Below are 18,046 nucleotides of genomic sequence, written 5' to 3'. Positions count from 1 at the left end.
GTAGTAAGATTCGTCTGGGTGGATAAGCTTCGCAGGCACAGCCTCCCTGATTCCTCTGTTGAAGCGACGAGACCAATAATGGTACAAATCCACTCCCGACATCCGGATCTCCTATCGAACACACGAAATGTCTTCAGCAATCCGCTCGAAGGCTGCCATCTCTTGTCGAATAGAAACAGTCCGAGACGTACCTTCTCTGCCTTTTCGCCAAAGATGCAGTCAACTCGACAAAACTTCCAAATTTCGAGCTTGTGTCCTTCGCCCTCAAACTGGTGCTCGAACAAGAAGAAAGGGTCGTCAGAACTCGCACTATCGAGTTTGGAGGAATCTTGGAACTCACGAATCTGTCGATATACTTGTCTTGAAGCCATTTGAACATGTGCATCAAGAATGCGAATCCGTAATCATCCCCGACGTATTTCTGAGCATTCCTTTCGACATGTTTGACGAACTCCTCGTCCTATTCCTTCAACAATTCCACAACCTCCGAACCGTCGACCGTTACAAACTTGGTCCAATGCTCGACGATCAAAGAATTGAAGTGATTGATTCGATGCGAAATCGCCTTTAATCGTTTTTCGAGCTCGTCGACGCCAAGCCGTTCTCGAGTTACGGCGAAGGGAGGAGAAGAGGCAACGAGGGAAACCGAAGGGATTTCGAGAGGAATCCCGACGAGGTGGATCTCTCGAGAAGGGCCATCGTGAGTTGGATCGCGGTGATGAATAGAGGCGAGAGGTCTTGAGGTTGAGAGGTCAGATAGCTCGGTTCCAACCGTGTCGGCTGTGTCGCGGCGCAAAAGGCCAGTTTGTGAGGAGAAAGTGGCAGCGCGGCCAGTCAAATTGAAAGAAGGGGTTTGCGGGTCCCGTTGGGAACGAAAGAGTCGAGACATCGCACCGAAAGACGGCGTGGTAAGTAGTGAAAGAAAGAGGGAGAGCGGCGAAGGGAAAGAGGAAGCGGTCCTGCCTTGTTGTTGCGCTCGAGCCCCTCGCAAACGGAAACTCCGGCGCCAAGGACGACGACTAGGGACAATCACGCGTTCTCAATCGACAACCGTTGACATTGATTGCCCAGAATAGACTAAACAAGCAAAGCAAGAGCGAGAGATCGAGGTAATTCAGTCAGAGGATCAAAGAGCGAAGTTATAGATTTCCAAGGCCTACGAGAGTCCGTTCGTTCGAAACGAGTACAAGAGATCACAAAGAATACAAGAGAGCGCTGACAACAGAGTAGTGTTTAAAACGACGAGCTAGCTCCGTCACGAGGAGGGAACGTTTCCTTCAAAGATCGCTCAAATTCGACGACGACGCATTTCGTCCCTTCACCATCTCGAGCCCGCCGTGTCGACTCCTCCCATACGTCTCAACTTCATACCTCTGAGCTTGTCGCGATCCGATCCTAGCGTCTACGTGCCCCAAACTACGCTGCTTCCTCGATCTCGTAAACAGCTTCTTCACCTGGTGACGGGCCCCCGCTCGCTCGTTCCTGTGCGTTCCTCCTTCTCCATGATGCCCCTTCTCCTCTCCGTGATGATTCGGTGCGTGTTCGTCGTGAGCGAGAGTAGAAGAGTGGGAACGAGGTTGGCGTGAGCGAAGAGTCGGGAAGCGGGATGGTTTTCTCGGAGTTGACTTGGCGTGATGAGAAGAACTAGTACCGTGAGAGCCGTGAGAGTGAAGAGATGAGGTCGGGGAGGGAGAGGGAGAGTGGAATAGTCCGTGATGCGGCGAATTCGGCTCAGGATGGAGTCGATCGGGTTCGCGAGAACGAGATTCGGGATGGTCCGGTCCGTGGCGAAGAGGATGGAAGTGCGAGTGTTGGTCGTAATGGGGGTCGTGAGTGAGCGATGAATGACCGTGAGACTGTCGCATCTCGCCTACACACGTCAACGGATCGCTGAAGACGTTCCGGAAGAGAAGAGATACGTACACCAAGATGATGTTCAGATGCAAACAATGCGTCAACTTGACAATGTTTTGACACTTCGAGCTTCTTCTGTCCATGCTCGTCGTGGATTATCTCGAACTGTGCTCAATCGTTCAAATCAGTTTTTATCACCGTGCTCGCTCGAAAGAAGTAGAGAACCCACGAAATCCTCGACATAGTGCTTCTCGAGATCTTCCAGCATCCCGATTAACCACTCGTACTCCTTATCATTCCAAATCAATCCTGAACCTCGTTCCCCCTCCTCGTGGAATTTCTGGTAGAACTCCTCATCCCATCGTTCCAACATTTTTTCGATCTCTAGGGGCCTCGCCACCTCTCTCTGCGACCAATGATCCAATACCTCGTGGGTGAAAGATTGGATTAGATGAGAAATCGTCGAGAGTCGTTCGTCGAGTTTGTCCGGTTGATGGTGTCCTTGTTCTTCTTTTCCATGCTCGTGAAGAGGATGTCTAGGTTCGTCGAGGGAGGCTCGGGGAAAGGAACCGAGGGAAGAATCGGAGTGAACAGCGTGATCATCTGGAAAAGAGTGAGCCGAATCGACTCGTTTCAACGGTTCTCCGTGCTTGTGAGCTGGTTCTGGGTGCGGTGAGCGATGATGGAACAGTGAGTGCCCGGAATGAGAAGAAGAGTGCGAGTGGTGCGAATCGAGGGAGTGGGCGGGCGAAGGGGAACGTTCCTTTTCGTGATTGTCGTGGGGTTTCGAAGGAGCGTGACCTAGAGATCGCTTGTTTCGGTTGATTCGATGCGTGAACAGCACGCCACGACGGGGCATACTGCGGAAGGGAGGAAGGATGGAGGAAAGAAAGAGAAGAGAGGGTCGAAAGAGGTCAGTTCGCGTCAAACGTTTGGAAGGTGCGTGCACTCACCGGAAACTCCGGACGACGACGACGACAAAGTTGACTCTTCAGCGAATCCGGCATCGCAATTTCGGCACGAAGGCGAGTTGAAAGTCTAACGTTTCGTGACAGAGCTCGGATCGAGGAAAGACGAGAATGTAGAATTCACACACCAGAAGGAAACCTGTGACGGAACACAATCAGAGGAATACACGGTCAGAGTACGGTCGTCCAAAGTGAGGCGCGCCAGGTTGTTGATTAGGTTCGTGAGATATTGTCGTGAGCTCGATTTCGATTTCGATCTGCGAAACCCTTGTCCCTCGACGGTAACGCTGACTCTGACTTCTTCTCCTCGTCGCTGTGGATTGCCTCCTTCTCCTTCCTACTCTTCTCCCTACGAGCTTGATTCCGAGCTTGAGCGACGAAAACCTTCTCCCTCCAAGTTGAAGACGAAGACGATGACGCCGGAGCACGACGTTCCCTCTCCTCCACCATTCTCTATTCCCTAAGGACGTCAGTGACTGTTTCGACGATAGACAGGCTCGAACTGACCTTGTGAGCTTCCAGTTTCATCATCATCTCGACCAACCAATCCCTCATCTGTCGAATCGCAATCACCATCCCACCTCTCTGATCCTCACGATCGTCGTAGCACGCGCATTCCGCCGCCTTCTCTCCATGTTGATCAAGATCTCCTCGATTCAATAACTCCCAATTCCTCTCGAATGCCCAAGATCCAAACGTTTCGTTCCCTCCTTCGAGATGATCCGACAAGTTGATCAAGGTGTCCCATGCTCGTCCATTCGCATCGAGGAATACTGCCGTCTTTACGAACATCGCCATCGATCGAAAATAGAGTAACATTTGTAAGATCACTTGAGAGATTCGATCTTGAACTCGTTCGATTTCTTGCGTTCGATCGTGGAGTCGGAAAAGTTCGAGTTGATGGAGGAGATGTCGGAGGTATGAGAATCGACTGAAGTAGAAGATGGCGGATTTCGGGAGAGTTTCGGTTTGAGCGCAAGGGGACGAAGTGAGGAAATAACGTGACAGGACGGAGGAGATCGTGTTCCAGGGGAGGAGTTCGTCTTGACCGAAGATCGAGGTGAGCGGGAATGGGAGGTAGCGACGAAGGTGTACGGGAGCTGAGAGGTCGGCGGAATGAGGGAATTTTAATTCGAGATGATCGTTCGGTCCGTATTGGTTCTAATGAAGCGAGTGACATCTTAGCCACGATTGTGGACGGCAGAAGAGACGAGAAGACTCACCTTTGAGTAACAGAGACGATCCCACGCTCGTTTCACGTCGTCCGAGAATCTCCTACTTTCTTCCTTCGTTCCGATCCAATAATCCGCCCAAACGATCGTCTCGAAATCCTACAGCTTCCATTCATCAGCGTCTCTCGGCCTCCACAACAGGAAGGTAGAGAGAGAACTGACGATTTCCCTCATCTCAATCCTCCTGAGCAATAAAATCCTCACAATCGGATCTCCCGTAATCTCCTTCTGAATCGTACTCATGACATCGAAGCACTGAGTCGCGGCTAGCCATCCATCGAACGCGATCCCGTTCGGAGGGTTGATCTTCCCGTTCGTGGCGAATTCAAAGCAGGCGACGAAATGCGTCGAGTAGAATCGACAGTAGGGACCTAGTTGGGCTTGTTGGACTACTGTCGAGAGAGAGTTGGAACGTCCTGGGTAGACTATTGGCATAGCAGTCGAAGAGGGGGAAAGAGACTGAAGGAGAGGAAAAGGGATCCGAGAGAGGGAGAAGAGAGGGTTTTTGCGGCGGCGCTTTTCCCTTGGTCCGGAGTGATCCGCGGTCGATGAGGCTGTGTTGTTTCGGAAGGAAGAGAGTCAGCACGAACTTCTAGGTGCGGGAAGAGAGAACGAGAGAGGAGAGAGAGAGCTAGCGGAAACTGAGCTAGTTGCGCGATGAGCGCTCGAGCTTTGACAGAGATAGTCAGTCGAGGAACTCAGCAATTCTCTGAGCCGTTCTCGAGCGACAGGACAGTTAGAGATGAAAGGAACAAAGCCTTATTCCATTCATCAACTCAGTCAGTCCTACTTCGTTGATCCAGAGCTCTTTATCGTTTCCTCCCCCCCTCCCTAATCGCGGCCAATCTCCCCGCCGCTCCCGGAGGTAACACCAACCCCTTTCTCCCTCCACCTCCCTGACTCGCCAAGATCGCATTCGCGCTGCTGACCGTTGTTCCGGCTGAACCACCACCTGAAGAAGCGACGGAAGAAGTTCGAGCGGCGATTTCTTCGGGAGTGAATCCGGGGATTCGGATGTTATAGGATCGTTCTACCGGAAGTCGAGCATAAGCGTCAGTGAGAATAGAAGCGAGAGGGAAGATGGAAGTGAAGAGTGGGGAAGAGAAGGGAGAAGGAGGACTTACCGAGATGTAAAGCGAGATCTTTAACTTCTAATCGATCCGAACGACGATGTTTAGCTAATTGACATCCAAACCTCGTTACACTATCGATGAAATCGTCTGCGATCTCTAATAATAACTGCAACTCCATCATCACATTCTCTCATCAGTTTTCAACTCGCTCGAACGAGAGAGAGAGAAGAGAGAAAGAGAGAAGAGAGAGAGAGGGAGAAGGGAACAAGGACGTACATCTTCAACTTCATCCGTCAATCTCTCATCCCTATCAACCCCTTCGACCAATTCCCTAATCTTCCGCTTCCCGACCGTTCTCCCCTTCGAATCATCCCCTCTCGTTTCTCTACCCGGAATAACTTCCTTCGACTCTACACCCCCCGTTCCTCCTCCGATTGATGAGGACGAAGGTTGCATGGAAGGATGTCGAATGATCGCAGGGGTAGAAACGGAAGGGGAATTCGCGAGTCCCGAGGAGATCGTTGGTCGCGAAGAAGGGAATCCAGATACTGGAGTTTGATGAGAGATTCCTAACGTTTGAGGGATAGGCATTTGTCCCGGAACTGTGAACGCGGAAGAAGAACTCGATGAACTACCTCCTCCTCCTCCTGTTGTCGAAGAAGTCGAATTCGTTCCTTGTTGAGCTTGTTGTACTAAAGCGGCGTTCCCTCCTTGATGACCCAATGACTGTGCTAATTGTTGTTGTTGTTGACGTTGTTGAAATTCTACAACTCCTTGATTCGCGGCTTCACTCTGTTGTTTCTTCGTTAATTTCTTCCCTTGTGCCGCGGCGGCCGCGATCGCTTGTTGAGCTGCTAATTGAGCTGCTTGAGTCGCGTTCGCCTGAGTAGAAGGTTTGAGATCAGATCCGGGTTGAGACGGGTTTGGTCGAAGTGGTTGAGATTGAGGAACGACTCCTCCTCCTCCTCCTCCTCCGAACGATCCAGCTTGAGCTTGAGCCTGAGCCTGCGCTTGAGCTTGGGCTTGTGCTTGAGCGACAGCTTGGGCTTGTGCAGCAGCTTGTAATTCCCTCGCTTTCCTCTCCATCGCTGCCCTTTGAGCCGCCTGTAAATTCGCTAAATCTACCGATGTTCCTCCTCCCTGTCCTCCTCCTCCTCCTTGTTGTTGAACTTGCTGAGCCTGAGCTTGTTGTTGTTGTTGAGCTTGTTGTTGTTGTTGAGCAGCTAATAACATTTTAACGACTTTTGATAGGTTCGTACGAGCGTTATCGAGTTCGGATTGCATTTTACTTCGTTGATCTTCGGTCAAATCAGGTCGACTCAACAATGCTTCGATGTGTTGTACTCGTTGTCGCAATTGTTGGACTGCTTGAGTTGCCGATTGTTCGTTGGGAGCTGAAGGAGGAGGAGCAGAGGAGGAAGAAGGAGGAGGTGGTTGCGAAGTTGGAACGGTTTGCTGAGGAGGAATGGATTGTTGGGGAGGGACTTGCTGAGGATAAGCTTGAGGGTTTCCGGCTTGTTGTTGTTGTTGCTGCTGTTGTTGAGCTGTAAGAAAAAGACCACGAAAAACTCAATTAAGATTCTCGAGTTTTCGAAAACGACTCTTCTCATACCTTGAGCGTTATTCCTTGACCCCACCGCCGCTTTCAACTGCCCCATCTGTTCTTGACTCAACCTCCCATTCTGCGCAAGTAACATGACCTGAGCCAAGAACGGAGATTGTTTCGGGCCTTGATTCGGCGGGAAAAGGACGTTCTGTAAATGTTGTCGAGCTGCGTTCGGGTTGTTCGCGAGGTGAGGTGGGTAGAGATGATGTACTGTACCATCTCACTTCCTTGTCAGCTCAGTCGAGCGGAGAGAGAGGGAGAGAGGAGAAACGTACAAACTGCATCTAAGTTCCCTTGAGCCTGTTGTTGTTTATGTTGCTGAACATTCCCTCCTCCTCCTCCCTGTCCCTGTCCCTGTTGTCCCTGTTGATTTTGATTCTGTTGGTTCTGATTCGGTACCCCAACGGTAATCCCGTTTCTATGCATCCATTCCGTAATCATCGCCGGCGTAAACTCTTGTCCCGTCTGAGCTCGAGTCTGTCGAATATGTTCTTGTAACGCGGTTAACTGACTAGGGTTCAATTGAGCGATCGGAGAGGCATTGGACGCTGCTTGAGGAGCTCCTCCGGTGGGTTGAGGTGCATTTGGGTTCGAGAGTGAGGATGGGGGTCGTTGTTGATTTCGGGGAGGCATCGTCGATTTGTTCGGTGGGAAGAGAGCTGTACGAGCGATTGAGCGTCAATATGAGTGCGCTTCTGTCGTCGGAACGAGGAGAGAGAGGGAAAATCGGAAAGAGATGTCGAGATGGAACCGCGTCAAGGTACGCAGAGGAGTAGCAGGACTCACTTCAGGTTGTATATACGCCTTCTAAGAGTCTCTCTGTCGACTCAATGAGTCGCGTTCGACTGCTAGATCGAGTTGGAGATGATGATGGAACTATTGAACCTCCGATCGTCTGCCGTGCTTATCTGTGAGCGATCTTGGTCTTGCTGTTCAATCTGAGTACTGTGAAGGTGTATAGAAAGCTCCTTGACGTGATCGAAAGGAGCCTATGGATTGTAGCGAGACAAACTCGTCGATGCACTTTTGGGAAGCAACTCTTCACTCGACCCCTCGCTTACCGACTGTTGAAGCTCTCGAGGCACCTCTAGCGACCTTCAGCAACAGCGCCTTACCGTTATCTCAGCCGACCAGCTCTGAAATCTCAAAGTCTTCCTCAATCAACTTTCCCTCCCGTCTCTTCCCTCTCTCGTCTCTCTAGCTCGAAAGATGAGCACTGAACGACAGTGTAAAGCTTGTCAGAAGACCGGTACGCTCCTTCTATCTCTCTGCGCTGATGTCCGCGTCCGCTAACTCCTTCGTTTCTCGTTTTCGTAGCTGATTCCGTCGATCCCTCGTTGAAGTTCCTAGTCTGTTCACGGTGTCAATCCCTCACCGGTAGTTCACGCAAAACTTGGTATTGCTCAAAGTCAGTTCATCCCATTCTCAGCTCTTTCTTTCTCTCGAGAAACCTGGAAACTGAGATGTTGTGATCCTGATTGATTCTATCCTAGGTCTTGTCAAACCCTCGATTGGCCCCTGCACAAAGCAACCATCTGTGGACTCCCACTCACATCCCCTCCTCCACCTTCCACTTCAAGTTCAGAACCGAAAGAAACTGCTACGGATCTTTCTACTCTCGATACTTCAAACCTCTCCCCTTCACTTCTATTCCATCTAGCCGCGCTCAAGACTCTCTCCACCTCGCTTCCTCCTCCGAGTCCCTCCACTTTCTCTCCCTCCTCTTCATCGTCGTCGTCGAAAGAGCTTCACCCTCATCCCGCTTATTTATTCTTCCCCATCTCTCCCCTCTCTCCTTCAAGCTCCTTGTCCTCCTCCTCCTCACAATCGCTTCCAATCCCGATCCACTTATCTCCACCCTCGCACAAACTCTTCTCAGTTCTCTTCCGTACCGCAATCGAAACCTCGGGAAACCCACTTTCCCTAACTCTAATGTATTCACTCCTAATCACCTCCGTGACGGCCTTTCAAGGTGGAGAGAAAAGGTTGATTGAGCAATTAGGGGAGGAATGGCCAGAAGTGGATGTTGGGAAGGAGGTGGAAAGGGATAGGGAACCGGAGGAAGGGGAATTGAGGGATGCGATTGGAGGGGAAGGGAATTTCGGATTACTAGGTCAGTACCAGCTCTCTCTTTCTTCTACGATTCTTGTGGGGAAGCTGATGGAGATGGTGTGTGATTACAGTCGAGTGGCAAGTGGAAGAAGCCGAGAGAATGAGGAATGAGAGATGACTTCGTCGGAAAACTCTCGAAAAACTCGAAAAACTCGCTCGTTTGGTGAATAGAAACCCCATCGTCTTATTCACATCACAAGATACCGACACAGGATCACAGAAGAGAGAGACAGAAAGAGAAAGCACAGAAAGATATCAACAAAATAACCGAACACTCAGGAAGCACAACGCAGAGAGAAATCACGAAAACGTTCTCGCTAATCTCGAATACTCTCGTACCCATCTTCCCTAGCGGCCGCCTCTGGTACGATTCTCAACCTCTGAGTGACTCTAACGAACAAGATCGCTAGGATCGTAGCTCCCAAGAGTGAGAAAGTCGTCACACTTTCGACGAAACCTCTTCCTGTTCAATTCCCTCCAACTCCGTCAGCTTTCCATCCCCTTCCGAGAGACCCAGAGAGAGTGACTAACCGAGCGCCTTCGATCCTCCTTGGAAAAGACTTTCATTCTCGTATTCCCACCTCACAACTCCCCAACTAACCGCCTCGCACCCGAATTGGAACCCCATCAACCCGACAACGAGTTTCCAACCCCCTCTCAATCGTTCCGTTCTGTACCCTCTCCCAGCTCGAAGGGTACCGAGTAGGGTGAGGGAGAGGGAGAGGAGTGAGGTGAGAGAGAAAATTAGCGAGAGTTGATGAGCGTAGCTGAACGAACGAAATCAACTCGAGAGCGTCAGTGAGAGGGGAGATGGGAGAGAGGGAAAGGGAGAAGGGGACGGACCCGGCGAGAAGCCAACGATCACAGAATGATTCATCTCGAGCCGTATCGTGCTCAAATAACTCAATCTTCGACCCAGAGATTCGCTTTTTCTGTTTGTTTCGTGATTCCTTCTTCGCACCACAATCGATTCCTCTGACAGGGAATTTCCTACATTCCCTCTTCCCGAGTCCCCCCTCGCTTCCATTCACCTGGGAGACGTAGGATGTCGTAGTACAACTCTCAAAGAGTCCATATTCGATTTTCGTAGTTAATTCTATCGGAGTTTTCGCTAATGGTCTAGTGAAGATCCTGTACACCGAATGCACTACTTGATCAGCTTGGTGGAGCGGGGGGAGCGGATAGAGGAAGAGAGAGATGTACCAGGTCGGATGGAGGAAAGATGAGAGGGATAAGGCGAGGGAGGTTAAGGCGACGATGAGAGAGAGGAGATAGAGACCTAGTAAGCCTTTCATTCTTCGTGTCAAGCGAGGTTGAACGTCGGATGAGGGAGAAGAGAGAGAGTGAGAAACTCGTTCGTCATCGCTTCAGAGTTTCGTTCCGCTCTCTCGAAAGACACTGAGTGAAAGTTGAAGATTGACAATAATGAAGTGACAATGGGAGGCTATATTCAGAAATCAGAGCAAAGAAGACGAAAATCGAAAGTTAGAAGTTTTACTCGGTCATTTTCTCCTTTTCTCCTTGCTCTTCCGCCGGTTGTTCGCCTTGCGTAGATTCCTTCGCTTCAACCTGTTCACCCTGACTTCCACTCTCCTTGACTTCCGGTAACCCCTCATCTTTACGTTTCCTCTCCATCTCCTCCTGTTCATCCTTTCGTTTCCTCTCCAACTCCTCTTGTTCCTTCACTCGTTTCTTCTCCTTCCTCTCCTCATACTTCGTTTCCCACTCTCTATCAACTCCCACAATAACCGAATGTTGACCTCCAGTCTCTACCTTGACCGCCCTAACGTTACTCATCGCAGTATTCCAAATCCTCCTCGGTGTTTCAATCTCCTCCTCGTTCCCTTGTCCCAATTGACTCGAAGGTCCAACTCCCCAACTATAGACGTAACCTCGTGAAGAAATGGCGAAATTGTGTCGAGTTCCAACCGAGATTGAAACGATTTTAGTTTCTTCCGTTTCCGTTTCTTCATCGAAATCGTCCGCCTTCATACTCGGATCGTTCGTCTTGGGTTCACGAGGGAATACGATCGTAGTAGGGTGAAGTACGTAATCGTTTGGAAGTTCAACCGCTTTCGCCGCAGTTTCTTTCGCTTGAAACTGCGCTTCTTCTTTCGAAATCTTTTCCCCCGATTCTTCATCTACCGTCAATCCACTAATCTCCTTGACTTCCCCCGTAGTCGAATCGATTCGTTTTTCGAGTTCCTCCTTCTCCCTTTCAGCTCTTCGTTCCCTAGCTTCCTCCTTTCGTTCTTCATTCGCTTTCATTTCGGGATGATCGTCCGATAATCCAACTTCGTGACCATCCGTACGTCCAACTCCTTTGACGGAACCGTCAGAGAAGAGGAATAAAGTATGATGACTCCCTCCTTCGATCTGAACAACCCTGTTTCCCCCATTCTCTTCCGGACTTAAACTCTCGACGATCGTAGGAACCTCAATAACGTCCGAGTTGGAGGATTCGTGTCCGGTTTGATGGAAAGAGTTGGAACCCCAGGAATAGACTTGACCGGAGGAGGAAACGGCGAAAGAATGGTAGGAACCGGTACCGATTAAGACGATTTTTTTCAGGGCGAGTCGTTCGGGAGTTAAACCGTGAGTTTTATGACCTACAACGAACGACCTCTCTCCTTCCATCAGCACATTGTCCGCTTCCTCTTACTCCCTCTCACTCTCATTCTGTCGAGAGAGTTACTCGAGAAGAGGAGAGTGATGAGGAAGTGCTAAGCTTACGTTGGATGATTTTCCTCCCCAATTGATTTTGTTCCCCATTCCCACACGCAAACACGTACCCAGTAGAAGTCAAAGCGAGGAAATGATCGTCTCCACAAGCGATTTGAACGATTGAATGTTTCTCTAAGTTTTTGAGCGAGGTTGGATGAAGTTGAGTTTTCGAGGAGGAGGAAGAGTCGGAGAATCCTAGGAGTCCTTCTGCTGACTACTCGCACTCCTCTTCGTCAGCTCTACTCGTTCGGGAGAGAGAAGAGAGGAAGTAGGGAGAAGGAAATGGGAGACGTACGCGGAAACTCCCCCAAGCTTTCAATTCCCCTTCCTGACTAACTGCCAAACTAACCGAATCCCCTGCACTGACCCTCACCGCTTTGAATTCTTCCTCATTCTGTCCGGTCAAGCCTTCGACAGGGTGGAGGTTCGATTCGAGTTCTTCCGGATCGATTCCTGGGATAGAGGTTTGTCGACCTAAGGCAGCGTTATCGTTAATCCTAACGACGATCAACTCAGTCTCAGCATCAGTACTGCGTCACTGAAATCACTTCCTCTCGACGAGAAAGAGAGAGAGAGAGAGAAGACTCACCCCCAACTCCAAACCCTCCCATTCCTATCAATCGCCAATGAATGCATCCCACCACACGCCAATTCCCCTACTCCCTCTTCCCACCCTTCCTCTTCTGCCTCAATCTTCCCCTCTACTCCAACATGTCTCCTAGGTCTCTTAATCTCATCGAGAGTTTCAACTCCTAATCCATGTTGACCCATATCACCCGTTCCAAACACAAAGAGACTCCTAGGTGCCTCCTCCGGGGTCGGGAGGGGAGGGATCTCGAACCCTGAGAAAGAGGAGAAGAGAGGGAAGGGAGTGAATAAGGAGGGGAGGGCGTTTAGACCGGAAACGAAGGGACGACGAGGTTTGGGCTTGATCACGCGAGAGGGTTTCGACTTCTTCTCTTTAGGTGCTTTGGCGGAGGATTTCGACGACGAAGAGGCTTTACGTTTCTTTGCTCCCGTGGTGGTCGTTTCTCCTTCATCGGATTCCGACTCTTCCGCGCTCGAGAGAGAATCATTGTCTTCTTCTTCGGATTCTTCTTCGATTTTCTCGCTCTTTCGAACCCTCTTGACTACTTTCTTCGTCGGTGCATTCTTCTTTGACGAAGAGGAGGTAGAAGCGGTGGAGGAAGGAGGAGGGAGAACAGTGATTGATTTTCGAGATGAACGACGAGGAGCCGCGGCGGTAGATGCCGAAGAGGCTGTTGATGAACCTACGTAGCGTCACAATCCCACGAATGTCAGTACAGCCGCTCAGTGGGGGGAGCGAGAGATGAGAGCGAGAGAGAGGGAGCGTGTGTTGTTTTGCTCATTCATTTCTCGAGGAACAACGAGCGGGACAAAGGAGAGGAGAATGGTAGGCTTACGTCGAGGCATTCTTTTGAGGATTCCTCTATCTAGCGTCGGTCGAGTCTCTGGTCGGATTCGGTCGAAGGCGAGGTGAAAGAGAGAGAGAGAGAGGACTTCGCTCTCGCTTGCTCTTGACACCTCCGTAAATTCAGTAGACTGGACGATAAATTATACTACACTATCATACGCAATCTGCTACAACTCTCCTCTCACCTCGAGTCAGAGAGCGCTCTCCTCAGTTTTAAACTCCACTTCCCTCCCGTTCCTCTCTCTCTCTTCACTCAACGCACACAATGTTTCCTCCTCTCCTACGTTCCTCCCTCCGACCCGCAGCTCGTTCGTTCACCACGTCGTCCCGATCACTCGCGGCGAAATCCCTAGTATTCATCGAAACGAAAGATTCCTCACTCGTCCCCGCTACCCTCAATGCGATTACCGCTGCGAAGAAATTGGGGGGTACGGTAGATGGAGTATTGATTGGACCGGATGAGGGGAGCTTGGAAGGAGTTAAGGAGGGGGTCAAGAAGTGAGTTCGAGAATCTCTTGAGGGGGAGCCGATCAGTTCGAGATGGGACGAGACGCTCAGGGGACGGAACAGAGAGCTGGATAAAGTACGGTCTATGGTATGGCGAGGGAGCTCACGGTGTGCGAGCTGTGGATGAGCTCGTTGTTTCGGGATCTCGACTTACCGATGCCCATCCCTCTCTCACCTCTCTCTCCTTCCAAGAAGCCTCTCAACCGGGCGGCACCAGAGCTGACCTTCAACTCTTCTTCCGACGCTCTCCAGACTCGGTCTAACGAATCTCCTCCTACGCCACTCCCCTTCGCTCTCGCACACTCTCGCCGAACCCGTCGCTCCTTTCTTAGCTGCGTTGGTTAAGAACGGTAATTATACGCATTTGGCCGGACCTCATTCCGCATTGGGAAAGAATTTGTTCCCGAGGGTTGCTGGATTACTCGATGTACAACAAGTTGAGTTCTCAATTTTTCACTTTTCTTCCTTCTTTTCTCTCTTTCTCGAGGAGAAGTCTCAAGGGAACCGGAAGAGAACTGACGATGAGTGTGTATGGTGAGTAGATCTCTGATGTAATGTCGATCGAAGCGGAGGATACTTTCACTCGACCCGTTTACGCCGGAAACGCAATTTCGACGGTTCGTTCAAAAGATCCGATTAAAGTATTCACCGTTCGAGCGAGTACATGGGAGCCTGCGAAGGAAGGTACGGAGGAATGTCAGATTGATTCGAAGGAAGCTGAGGAGGTTGGAGAACGTACGCCTTTCTCTTATTTTCAGTCAAGTCGAGGGAAATTTGAGGAAAACTGACTGTGGAGGGATGAGTGATACAGGTCAAGCCGAATGGGTTTCCGAAGAATTAACGAAATCTTCACGACCTGATCTCGGTTCCGCATCACGAATCGTCTCCGGTGGTCGAGGACTCAAATCGAAATCCCAATTCGACGAAACGATCGTTCCCTTGGCCGATTCCCTCTCTGCCGCGATTGGTGCTTCTCGAGCTGCCGTAGATTCAGGATACGCGGATAACTCCCTTCAGGTAGGACAGACGGGAAAGGTGGTGGCGCCGGAACTTTATGTCGCGGTTGGAATTTCGGGTGCGATTCAACATTTGGCGGGAATGAAGGATTCGAAATGTATCGTCGCGATCAATAAGGTAAGACAACGCATTCTCCTTCCTTCGGTAGTAAGACGGGAAGCTGATGAGTGATGGGAGAGTGTGAGTAGGATGGAGATGCACCAATTTTCCAAGTTGCCGATATTGGACTCGTTGCTGGTTCGTTCCTTTCTCCTTCTCTCTCACTTCAGCGTGTTTAGAAGTTCCTGACCTGAGGTCATGGTGTGGATCAACAGATCTATTCGAAGCCGTACCGGAACTCGCGAAAAAGATTGAAGAATCAAAGTAATTCGTTCTTCCGATTTTCGATAATTTCAGTAGCCGTTTCCAACCTCCTCCCCTTCCTCGCTTTTCGACATCGTGAATATAAGTGTGTATTGAGATCTCCAAAGTTTCGTTCCAATCTCTCACGAAGCCGATCCACTAGATTGAGCTCGAAGTTTCGTTTCTGTCTCTCTCGATTCGGATTCACCCTACTCTGTCTTGAGTACTGCTCACTAAATGCTGACGAGATTGACAGCCGCTCGAGTTCAAGCCTCGTTCGTTCCGCATCATCAACCCTTGATCCAGTCGAATCAAAGATTCGAGTTTTGACCGGCTTCGCTCGCTCTCTTTTCTATCGCAATCCCTTTCGCTTTTCTTCTCCTTCTTCCTTCACTCAACTTTCTCCCACCTACCTCTCACTTCGTCTTCCGAACGCAAAAAAAACTCGTCTCTCTTCTTCCAACTCCGACCGAAACCGCCTAAACGAAACGAAAAAACGATGTCTGGTCTTATGGGAGCTGTTGACAAAGCATACCACCACGTCAAAGGGGATCAAGAAGCTGCAGATGAGAAACATACCGTTTCAGGTTCGTTCCCCTTTCCCTCTCTTCTTCTTTTTCTTTCTCGGGAGCTGACTCTCTCGGGCTCTTGATGAGTAGGGGTCGACGCTCTGACGGATGGCGCACTCGGGTGAGTCTTTCACTCTCTCGCGCGCAGTGAACGCGCAGAGAGCTGACGAAAGAGAGGAGATGAAACTGATTAGAGGACAAGGAGCAGCTCAAGTAGGAACGACGACGGGTCAAAGTATGGGAGGTAATTCGTTTGGGAACACTGTGTACGTCTCGCTTGTCTCCTCTCTCTCTCTCTCTCTCATCTCTCTTTTGGCGAGAATGGCGTGCTAATTGTGTTTCGAGTGAGATTAATGTAGAGGCGAGAAGAGGTTGGAACCGACTGAGGCGGAGAAAGGTGAATTCTAAAGAAGATGAGATTGGATTGTACGATATGGTGGAGTGTATATAGTGTGATTGTAAGGAATAAGAACAGGATTCGATCAAACGAAAAGACAGAAACTGGAGAGGATTTCGGGTGCAAGCTCAAGATGCAAACTCCGGAACTCGTGTGAGAAACGGAATGGGAATAGAGTAGAGCGGGAGAGACTACGACGACGGATCGGAAGGTCTTGCGCTTTCGAAGAATGAATGACATCCTTAGAGAGAGAAAGAGCAGGAACGAATTCGTGAGTTTTCATTCCCGTCTTTGACTTCTTGCCGTGTCCGCTGATTCGAGTTCGTTGGATTGGTAGGTGACGCTTCAGTCGAATAGGAAGCAGAGCAGGGCTGCTGAACTCAACGGACACTTTCAAGGTCTCGATTTTCGTTCGAGGGAGAGAAGGAATAGCTCTTTCGCAAGACAAGACAGAATCAAAGGAGGATGTGAGAAGTCAGCTCGTAAGAGAACAGTGGAAATGTGGGAGTCGAAGAGGGAGAGCGGAATAGAGAAGAAGAGAGCAGCATGAGACAAGACAAGGGAGAAGTGAAGCTCGAAAAGTTAAACTTGGTTTCGACTGACGGCGGCGAACGCACGTTGATTCTCGGAATGTAGTCTCTCCTAAAGCAAGAAACTGACTCATCAATCGGCGCGGACGGATTCGACGGATCAGAAGTAGCAAAACACTCACGACACGTTCGAAAATGGAAGTCAATTCGCTCTTCATAACCACCAACGCATCCTTCAAAACCGACCTCTTCTTCTCCTCGGCTTCTTCGTCTTCACGAACCCACCACTCCGTAGCCTTGACGAACCAGCCCTCGAGCGATTCCTTGTGTTCCTTCAACCACGCCGAGTTTTCCAACGCTTTTCTGATCCCGAATACCTCGCTCCCATGTCGACTAGCCTCCTCGAAAACTGGATGCCAACGACCCGCATTGAACTCCAAGATGTCTCGATGAGTAGTGGCTGCCGCTAAATAGAGGGACGTCGAAAGCAGGACATTGAAAATCTCCACCTCGACTTTGTTCTGCTCCATCGTCGGCTCCTTTGCTTCTCGACTCTCCTCGAGTTGTCCCCACCTGGTCATCAAGTAGCGCAACCGACTGAAGCGGGCAGCGACAAAAACCGCCGATTGAGGTACCGATTTGTTCCCGAGCTCAACCTGATGTATTTCGCATAGGCAATTGGCCTCCGGCCGACAAGTTCTCGTCCCAGAATACAAAAAAAAAAAAAGGATGGGCTCAATCAAACGAAACTATGTGAACAATAACCATACCATGACAGACTCCCATGCGAAAGTCAGCAACAGGGAGAGAAGGGAAAAAGAGAGTGACGCGAACTCACACAAGCTTAGGACTCCAGTCGTCCGGTTGACAGTGGTATTCAACCCGAGACTCCTGCACATGACCACTCTAGTCAGCTCGTCTGTATCAAGCGAGGAGGGCATCTAGAGAGGGAGATAGGGAGAGCGAGAGACTAACCAGCATGTTATACAGTGTCATGCAGCTGTACCTAGGTCCATGATATCGTCTTCAATTGATCTTCTGACGACGAGCGACTCCTTCTGTCAGAGAGTACACAAGGAGAGAGTCAGCTGCTGCTCGACGACGATGAGAGAGAGCGAGAGAGAGCGAGAGAGGTACGCACTTGAGAGATCCCTGCGTTGCCAGCTGGCTACACCCTGACTGACCACGAGGACACCTTCCACTCACTTCGAGTCTTGCTTGAACGAGTTGACAGTCGAAGCGGAGAAGGGGGTCGAGTGAAGAAAAGGAAAGAAAGAGAGAGAGAAATCGAGTCAAATCTCGAGTTTTGTTCGCTCGCGCACGCACCTTCTGACATCCGCGGACTTGCCGGTTTTACGGGTTGCCCACAATCACGTCATCCTTTCCTTTTGGGGCGAACGTGCTTTCGAGCAAAGATCGCGTCCTCTTCCTCGTCTCTCGATCCTCTCACCCCTGCGCTCTTTCCTCGATCCTTACTCGTACAGGAACTCGACCCCTTCACACTGTCATCTCGACCATTCGAGAGATCTCACGCTCGTGAAACCCGCGACTTTCAAGACCTATCAACCCCTCTTTCTTCTCCTTCATCACGTCTAAGCTCTACAGCACTGTATTCGGGCTCAGAAGGTCAGTTTCTGTTACTCGTCGTTCCACCTTGGGACCTATCGGCTGATTGTTGAC

The 18,046-nt window shown here is 50.3% G+C and overlaps 9 protein-coding genes across 9 annotated transcripts; 3 read left to right on the top strand and 6 right to left on the bottom strand.

Annotated features, from left to right (window-relative positions):
• Positions 1-1,277: 1,277 nt before the first annotated feature.
• On the bottom strand, positions 1,278-2,713 carry JCM6883_003093 (uncharacterized protein; the record flags this gene model as incomplete). Its single annotated transcript, XM_076635450.1, has 3 exons — positions 1,278-1,856; positions 1,924-2,019; positions 2,084-2,713. 3 exons carry the CDS (start codon positions 2,711-2,713, stop codon positions 1,278-1,280), a joined length of 1,305 nt encoding a protein of 434 aa, XP_076484570.1.
• Positions 2,714-3,035: 322 nt separating this feature from the next.
• Positions 3,036-4,489, bottom strand: JCM6883_003092 (uncharacterized protein; the record flags this gene model as incomplete). The annotated part of the gene is made up of 4 exons (XM_076635449.1): positions 3,036-3,275; positions 3,330-3,983; positions 4,046-4,153; positions 4,217-4,489. The coding sequence occupies 4 exons, from the start codon at positions 4,487-4,489 to the stop codon at positions 3,036-3,038; spliced, it is 1,275 nt and encodes a 424-aa protein (XP_076484569.1).
• A 374-nt stretch (positions 4,490-4,863) lies between these two features.
• On the bottom strand, positions 4,864-7,366 carry JCM6883_003091 (transcription initiation factor TFIID subunit 12; the record flags this gene model as incomplete). The annotated part of the gene is made up of 5 exons (XM_076635448.1): positions 4,864-5,084; positions 5,179-5,293; positions 5,404-6,671; positions 6,740-6,943; positions 7,009-7,366. The coding sequence occupies 5 exons, from the start codon at positions 7,364-7,366 to the stop codon at positions 4,864-4,866; spliced, it is 2,166 nt and encodes a 721-aa protein (XP_076484568.1).
• Positions 7,367-7,942: 576 nt separating this feature from the next.
• On the top strand, positions 7,943-8,963 carry JCM6883_003090 (zinc finger MYND domain-containing protein; the record flags this gene model as incomplete). Its single annotated transcript, XM_076635447.1, has 4 exons — positions 7,943-7,982; positions 8,051-8,141; positions 8,227-8,846; positions 8,917-8,963. The coding sequence occupies 4 exons, from the start codon at positions 7,943-7,945 to the stop codon at positions 8,961-8,963; spliced, it is 798 nt and encodes a 265-aa protein (XP_076484567.1).
• Positions 8,964-9,162: 199 nt separating this feature from the next.
• Positions 9,163-10,140, bottom strand: JCM6883_003089 (uncharacterized protein; the record flags this gene model as incomplete). The annotated part of the gene is made up of 4 exons (XM_076635446.1): positions 9,163-9,308; positions 9,377-9,612; positions 9,689-9,976; positions 10,049-10,140. The coding sequence occupies 4 exons, from the start codon at positions 10,138-10,140 to the stop codon at positions 9,163-9,165; spliced, it is 762 nt and encodes a 253-aa protein (XP_076484566.1).
• Positions 10,141-10,339: 199 nt separating this feature from the next.
• Positions 10,340-13,003, bottom strand: JCM6883_003088 (uncharacterized protein; the record flags this gene model as incomplete). Its single annotated transcript, XM_076635445.1, has 5 exons — positions 10,340-11,454; positions 11,579-11,783; positions 11,865-12,066; positions 12,159-12,840; positions 12,994-13,003. The coding sequence occupies 5 exons, from the start codon at positions 13,001-13,003 to the stop codon at positions 10,340-10,342; spliced, it is 2,214 nt and encodes a 737-aa protein (XP_076484565.1).
• Positions 13,004-13,269: 266 nt separating this feature from the next.
• Positions 13,270-14,895, top strand: AIM45 (Aim45p; the record flags this gene model as incomplete). Its single annotated transcript, XM_076635444.1, has 6 exons — positions 13,270-13,502; positions 13,764-13,947; positions 14,054-14,246; positions 14,323-14,645; positions 14,717-14,765; positions 14,843-14,895. 6 exons carry the CDS (start codon positions 13,270-13,272, stop codon positions 14,893-14,895), a joined length of 1,035 nt encoding a protein of 344 aa, XP_076484564.1.
• Positions 14,896-15,369: 474 nt separating this feature from the next.
• JCM6883_003086 (uncharacterized protein) lies at positions 15,370-15,847 on the top strand (the record flags this gene model as incomplete). Its single annotated transcript, XM_076635443.1, has 4 exons — positions 15,370-15,457; positions 15,530-15,560; positions 15,634-15,705; positions 15,799-15,847. The coding sequence occupies 4 exons, from the start codon at positions 15,370-15,372 to the stop codon at positions 15,845-15,847; spliced, it is 240 nt and encodes a 79-aa protein (XP_076484563.1).
• Positions 15,848-16,418: 571 nt separating this feature from the next.
• On the bottom strand, positions 16,419-16,896 carry JCM6883_003085 (uncharacterized protein; the record flags this gene model as incomplete). Its single annotated transcript, XM_076635442.1, has 2 exons — positions 16,419-16,478; positions 16,549-16,896. The coding sequence occupies 2 exons, from the start codon at positions 16,894-16,896 to the stop codon at positions 16,419-16,421; spliced, it is 408 nt and encodes a 135-aa protein (XP_076484562.1).
• Between the last annotated feature and the right edge of the window lie 1,150 nt (positions 16,897-18,046).

The sequence above is a fragment of the Sporobolomyces salmoneus genome (assembly GCF_050403485.1).
Source record: "Sporobolomyces salmoneus JCM6883 DNA, S_salmoneus_JCM6883_v1_ctg102, whole genome shotgun sequence".
Taxonomy (NCBI): domain Eukaryota; kingdom Fungi; phylum Basidiomycota; class Microbotryomycetes; order Sporidiobolales; family Sporidiobolaceae; genus Sporobolomyces; species Sporobolomyces salmoneus.
Note: the sequence above shows the minus strand (reverse complement) of the source record. Positions and strands in the feature narration are given on the sequence as shown.